This window comes from Vollenhovia emeryi, unplaced genomic scaffold (assembly GCF_000949405.1).
Source record: "Vollenhovia emeryi isolate VEMERY1.0 unplaced genomic scaffold, V.emery_V1.0 DF939572.1, whole genome shotgun sequence".
Taxonomy (NCBI): Eukaryota; Metazoa; Arthropoda; class Insecta; order Hymenoptera; family Formicidae; genus Vollenhovia; species Vollenhovia emeryi.
In genome coordinates this window covers 19605-27284 of record NW_011966794.1, presented here as the reverse complement: position 1 = coordinate 27284, position 7680 = coordinate 19605, and the positions used below count along the sequence as shown (strand labels likewise).

The following is a 7680-nucleotide window of genomic DNA, read 5'->3' as shown; positions in this document are numbered from 1 at the left end:
TATCAGTATGACTTTTCTGTTCTACCTGGGCCTACTTTTTATTGTATATTCTTATAGCTTACCTTGAGATATTTTGTACAAGATATTTTGTAATTTATGTCAAAATATTGGAACTTTCAAACCTTAATAACTCAAAAAGTTCTTAATAAAAAATACTTTATTATACCGTTTTGGAAAGTTCTCGAGGTAAGCTATAAGAATACGCAATAAAAAATAGGAGGTCCCATTTAAAATTTTCAACCCCCCTTTTACCGCCACGTACCTGGGGAGGGGAGATGATCGGTATCCATGTCAAAAGATAGTTTTTTTGAAAAATCAAAATACGTGTTTTATCGTTTTTTGATATTTTCATTTTTACAAAAATTATTTAGGGGTTTCCACACTTTTGACAAACCCTGTATAATAATATAGCATAAAGCCAAAGTTATAATATATATGTATATATATTTTATAATAATACATATTTTATATTATAATATATACTTACGTAAATATGTTATTAACAATAATAGGATTGCTACAATTACCCAAATAAAATGTACAGTATTGCATACAAAGTTTGTATACAGGTTCTCTTAATAATTCATTGTCAGTACGACTTTGACTTTAATATATAAATCAGTGTTATTGAACTACAAAATCATGTTCTATTTTTAACAAATTCCGAGCACTAAAATTTATAATAATAATTATTTATTTATTACATCATGTCGAAGTTCCTCCTGATAATAATTTATCATCCTCATTGATAGTACAAGACGCCACTTTTTCATTCAAATTTGCAACCTAATGTAAACAATAAATCAAATTATATATATAATTACAAATAACATCAAATTCAATATTAACAAAAACTAAATAATATACTTATATTACTATAAATATAATATACACTAATATAAATAATATATATACGGAGTATATTAAATTATACATCGTATATTAAATTATACAACAAAATAAAAACCGGAAAAGTAAAGTCAATAAAATGAAGTATAATAAAATATTTCCTAGTTTTATGATTTCAAGAAGTGACCCTTGTATACAGGTAGAGTGGATTAAACTGAAAAGAAAAGTTATATATCATTTTAGAAAATTTGCAATAGTTATTGAGTAATTAATTAAAATGTCTAACGAATAAACACGTGGAAAGCAATAGGGCTGACTCGGTAGGCACGTAAAGCAAGAGGTGATACATAACATGTGATAACACACCGTGCCACGAAAAAATTTGGTTCTTTAGCGACACAAGTCTACACAAGCATTAATCTGTTTTTTTCAAATGTTCAGTGAACAAGGCTAAAATGATACTTGTGTCAACTTGTGTCGGTAAATGGCAAGCACCTTCTGTCAAGCAGTGAGCCTTAGATGATAAGATGCCTAAACAATCGCTTGCTGCCTGACAATTTTTTGGTGCGGTACTATATGCCACGCATCGCTCCACCTCTCGCTATCATATGATGCTCACCGATACTAAGAGATCTCACAAATAAGCTATTTTACATATCTACCGAATTCGGTTACCGCTCTTCTCACGCTTATTCGCTCAGATGTTTTAATTTCATAAAATGGTCCATGACTTCTCGTTTCAATTCAATCCGTTCTGTCTGTATACGAGCAGATGGACACCTTATCCGTAACATCCTATATATTTTATATTTCTGTTGTCGATGTATTTTATATTCCTTTTGTTCACGCGCCTAATATCTCGTAATAACTTTCAAATTAAAAAATTTGTAGTAAAACCTTTAAAGTAAAACCTTTGTAGTAAACATTTTATTGTATAACTTAATTTTTCCAACCTATTTTGTTGTATAATTAAACATGGAACACTCTGTATTATTAAATAATGTAATAATATATTAAGCACACAACATATTATAATTTTATAACAAAACACGATATTAGTTAAGCAAAATTTAACTAAAAAATTAAAAAGGGTTAAATTAAAAGATAATAAAACCTTGATTTGATGAAGTTCCTTGGAAGCAACATCTTTCCTCGAATTCTTTAAATATTTTCTTACAAATGGTGCTACAAGCATCGGGTCTAATTTTTCAACATCTTCGGAGGTAATCAGAGTTACGATGAGACTAACACTCATAGTCACTATGGCTCCAGTCATGGTATACCAAAGGTAACTGATACGATATAATGCCCATGGTTCTCTATTAAATATAATAACTATTATATTATACAACAAAAAATTGGGAACATTTTTAAATGCTACAATGACGCTGAAAGTCAATGAAAAAATCACTGCAAATGAAATATTTAAATCAAGCTTTAAAGCTTGAAGTTTATACTGCAATACGTTTTCAATCGTTTTTTAAACATTTTTATCTTCACAGTCGTAAAATACAATAAAAAAATACAATGATTAAGTTTCTAATCGACCATGACTGGCGATATGTTTTTAACACAGAAAATTTATTGCAAAAAATATTACCTCAGCCAGGGTTAGAACCTGGACCTTCCTACAATCTAGGCGGGCGTCTCACCAATTCGACCACCGAGGAATATGATAATATTTGTCGTAATAACAGGATAGATGTTGTCTACGCGTATATTTTTTACTTTTGTGAACTGTGCACCGATACGGATTGTCGGTTGTACATACACAGCACTATCATAACGCGATTTTTAAATATCCCCGTTCCCTTCCCTCCCGAGAGAGGCTCACTTGGACACAGTACAAATGGACACTGTGTAAATGGATACGGTGCAAATAGACACGGAATATTGCACACGGTTCATTTGGACACAGGAATTTTGGACACATAAAAGTTGCACAACATAAAGTTCCACACGGTGCAAACGGACACCGTTCTTTTGAAAAGTTGCAGACTATAATGTTTGGACACAGGGCAAGTAGACACAGCTCATTTGCACACGGTAAAAAAGGAATACAGTCTCTGCTTTAAAATACATATATTTTCTCATAAATAAATATATTCTCTGCTTTAAAATACACGATTCTGTAAAGTTACCATTTTTTAAATCAATCCACTTGAGTTGTGTCCAACTTTTCGGCGTGCAACTTTTACGGTGTACAAATGAGCGGTGTCCACTTGCGTCGTGTCCAACATTATAATCTGCAACTTTTCATAAGAACGGTGTCCATTTGCACAGTGTTCAACTTTATGGTGTGCAACATTTATGTGTCGAAAATTCCTGTGTCCAAATGAACCGTGTGCAATATTCCGTGTCCATTTGTACAGTGTCCACTTGTACTGTGTCCAAGTGAGCCTTTCCTGTCGGTGGACACTGGGGGTGGAACGCACAATAAAAAGGATCAGATTGTTCCATAACTGGAAAGGACTGACCAAAGACGGAAAATGCACAAGGAAATGCGAACGATGCCAAAAGAACAAGCTGACTAGAAGGAAGAAAGCGCCGCTAATTATTACTGTCACAGCGGAAAGACCCTTCGAGAAATGTGCCTTAGACATAGTAGGACCGTTGACAAGGACAACGCAGGAAAACGTATACTTACTAACTTTCCAAGACAATTTACCAAAGTTCGGTCAAGCAATTCCGATACCAAATCAAGAAGTGGTCACGGTCGCGAAAATGTTTGTAACTAATTGTAAGATAATTCTGGAACACGGCATACCCGAGAAGGCACTGACCGACCAAGGCACGAATTTCTTAAGCGACGTATTTAAAAGTACGTGTAAACTGCTGAAGATAGAGAAGATACAAACGACATCCTACCATCCAGAAAGCAATGGAGCTCTGGAGAGATCGCATCGTACGGTAGCGGAGTACTTGCGACACTAGAAGAAGACCAAAATGATTAGGACGAATGGATCCCTTACGCAATGTTGTCTTATAATACAACGTCACACAGCGCGACAGGATATACGCCACGCGAATTAGTGTATGGGCACTGTGCGACACTACGACGACAGATGTACTTGTACGACGACTAGGCGCAAGAATTACACGAGAGATTGCGAACTATGCAACAAACAGCGAAGGAACGTCTACAAGTCAAAAAAGAGAAGGCGAAAACCCAATACGACAAACAAATTAAAGGTGTAGCGTTTAAAATAGGGAAAAAGGTCCTCCTACACGACGAAACCGTAAGGAGAGGACGCTCAAGAAAACTAGATTCCCTATGGATAGGCCCATACGTGATTACGGAAAAGCACTCGGAAGTAAATTATATGATAAAAATGAGACGAAGGAGCCTACGAGTACATGTCAACCGCCTGAAACCTTTTGTGGAAAAGTAACAAGGGCAACGCGAAAGAAAACGATAGAGTTATACATATACTTATGAACTACTTAAAATTACGGTAAAAAGAGAAAGGAACGTAACAGTAAAAGCAAACAAAAACGCAAATGTAAATGTATAAAAGGATAAGTACAATTACTGGTAAAATGGTAAATACAAAATCTAGTTACACGAAGAATTATGTGCAAATGAATGATAGAAAGGGGGGAAGCATCAAAGGCCGGCACTCCGGAGCGGAGGGAATGGCTCGCCTCCCACTACCACCGGTGGCACCTGTCAGAGCCAGCATCTGTAAAGAGACAAAGCGTATAAATAGATGTATTGTGGCGCAAGCACAAGAAAGCTCAAACAAAGAAAACAAAATTTTCTGCTTGGCTTTCACATGATGCACAGTCACGCCAAGACTAACTCGCGGACGAGCAGTTAATATAATAAGCAGGTGATGATATTAAAAGAATAGTAATATGAACCATGAGCTTGCAGGCTCCTGATAGTGGCCGCCGCAATAATTCAGGCCCAGGGAGAAGGAACCATGATTGCGCACGCTGACGTGAAAAAATTCAATACCTGGAATATATTTCGAGAGATTTGGGACACTCCAAGAAACCGAAGCCGGTTGGAAACTGACAGACGTTTAAGTAACGGTACTGGAAAGCAGGCACCAGCAGCTACAGGACTTCTACGAAGACACACGTACCCTATGCCACAGAGCAGCCGCGGACGCAGCGAAAACATGCGACAACGTGCTACAAATAATCGAAAAGAGGGATGTGTAAATTGTGACTTTCCTCACACGCCTTTAAATGTTGTATAAAACGAAAGAAAATAAAAGAGGTCTAATCAATGTAATCGGCATAAGCAAAATGCTGTTCGGCACAATGGATGCCGAAGATGAGCGGAGAATAAACGAACGGATACAATTAATGAGTGAACAGCGAAAGACAATGCAGCACGTGATAAAGAACCACCTGAAGATACTGGATAAATCCATCGGGCACATCGAAGCCCTGGAAAGCACCTTGAGCCACAACGACATCATTATCGTGAACGCTACGCGGAAGACTCAGGGTCAGGTCAGGTTTCGCGGCTAACGAACCGCGAAGACATAGTCGAACACCTCGTGACAGTGACTGAAATAATAAATGCACTAGCGAAGGACATCGACGACGTGACAGACTACTTAACTCACGCTAAACATGGAATTATTTTGATAAGACTGTTACCGGTAGAAAGCATAGTAAAAGAGCTCAAGAAAGTCACAACGTCTTTAGCGGCAGGACAACATTTCCTGTTCAAAGTCCAAACCGAAAACTGGAACAAAATCCAGGAATACTAAATATAAGCTTAATAATTGTTATTTATTACTGAAAACTTAAAGAGAGTTCTATGTTTGAATTTACACCTACGACTAAAAGACGATGTCTCTCCCAAAGGAAAGTTTTTCCGTATCATTCATATCATCTCTAGAAAATTTGAACTCTGCAATTGCGTCCATGTTGGGGGAAGTGGGGAAGGGGATAGGGATACTTGAAAATTGCGTATCGACAGTTCTGTATACAGCTAACAACCCAAATCGGCGCTTAGTTTTAAGTCGAAAAATAGACGCGAAGATATCATTTTTAAGCTATTTATTGCAACAAATATTACCATATGCCTAAGTGGTCGAATTGATAAGACGCCCACCTAGGAAGTAGAAAAGTTCAGGTTCAAACCCTGCTTGAGGTAATATTTTTTGCAATAAATTTTCTGCATTAAAACACTGGCCGGTTAATGTCGACTAAAAAGCTTGATTATTGTTAATAATTAATAGTTATTAGCATTTATTCTAATTAAAAGTTAAGATTATTTAACTTACTCTCCAGTGTTGTCCAAAATTGAATCTGGTGGTGCAGATAACAGTAAATTCTCTACTTGTGGGAATGAATAGGTGCATCCCTCCGTGGTAACAGGTTTCATATCAAATCTGTAAAAGTATAGGTGTCATTTGTAATTGTACTTTACATATAATAATATAAAAAATTATACAATATCGACTGTATTGCACATACAGGTAATAATTTTATAACACTAACTTCATTTGTCCATTAGTGATAGCTGCTTCAGCAGATAGACCAAGCCAACCCATGAAACTCAAACCTGCAATTCCTCCGATTAGAGCACCCTGTTGAATTTAATTAAAATATATATTTATCCTCACTTGCGAATTTAAATATAATTTACCTGCGTGAAGTTAGCACACTATTTTTCAATTTTTAAGTTACAACCTTGCTTCAGGTTTCAGATTGTTCTAGACTCGTTCTAAATTGTTTCAGAAGATCAAATTTATATAATAAGAATTTTACCGAAAACTAAAAATCAATTTTTTTATTTGTCACTCTATTTTTAGAAAATCGAATTTTTAAAGGTTGCTCCAGGATGTTCTAGTAGTTCTAAATATTGTTCCACAGTATTAGTTTGATCGGTTAAAAACTTTTAAAAATGTTGTAAAAATAAAAATTGTGGAAAAAGTTTTTAGCCATTTATTCATAAACAAAATAACTTACAACATTGTCGATTTAGAACATATTTATAACAAAGTAGAACTGAGACCAAACATTTTAAGACCAGAACAACAATAAGGCCTGCTTTGCTTTGGGTTAGCAAACAAAATTTTTCGATTTTCTTGAGTAAAAATCTTGTTTTAGGCTTTCAGCTTTAACACTATTGTGTTCTCGACTAGAACAACCGGGAACAAAAGTTATACGACCAGAACAACACCATAAGGCCGCTTTGCTCTTGGTCGGCTAACATAATTTTTATTTTCTTGAATGAAAATCTTGTTTCAGGATTTCTTCTTGATTTAAAACTATCGTATTCGCGACTAGAACAACCGAGAATAAAAGTTATATGACCAGAGAGGTACTAACTTCACGCAGATACATAATTTCCATCAAGTAAAGATAAAACAAGTTTATCTGTAACACATACCTTGCCATTAATCCATGGTAATAACATTCCCATGTTGAAAATACCAAAGGATGGTCCATTGGTGATAGAGCCTAGACTTATGGATAACTGTAACATTCATTCAGATGTGAAAAAAAAATTAGTTTGTATTTATACAGGGTGTGTCCTAATACCCGTATGTCCCGTAGATGGCAGATAGACCGGGGCAAACTGAATAGAAAAGTCCTATACTATTTTGCAAAATTCGCAGTAGTTATCGAGAAATTAATTTTAATGTCTGAGCGAATGAGAGCGTAGAAGGCGGCAGGCCGGACACGGCAGGCAACGGTAGGGCATCATCTAATAGCGAGAGGTGGAGCGGCGCGCCGAAAAAAGTTATCAAAAAAGCTCGCCGCTCGCTGCGTTACAACTTTTTTTCGGCGCGCCGCTCCACCTCTTGTTATTAGATGATGCCCCACCGTTGCCTGCCGAGTCCGGCCTGCCGCCTTCTA

At 36.1% G+C, this 7680-nt stretch overlaps 1 protein-coding gene across 1 annotated transcript in view; it reads right to left on the bottom strand.

The window, feature by feature from the left end:
* Window positions 1–570: 570 nt before the first annotated feature.
* Window positions 571–7680, bottom strand: part of LOC105557198 (sodium-coupled monocarboxylate transporter 1-like) — a gene marked incomplete at its 5' end in the record, with an annotated part of 17932 nt that continues 10822 nt past the window's right edge. Inside the window, 5 exons of the mRNA XM_012004382.1 lie at window positions 571–786; window positions 1964–2168; window positions 6099–6206; window positions 6316–6404; window positions 7211–7297. Of these exons, the coding sequence (XP_011859772.1) occupies window positions 706–786; window positions 1964–2168; window positions 6099–6206; window positions 6316–6404; window positions 7211–7297 (570 nt within the window). The remainder of the gene's footprint in view (window positions 787–1963; window positions 2169–6098; window positions 6207–6315; window positions 6405–7210; window positions 7298–7680) is intronic.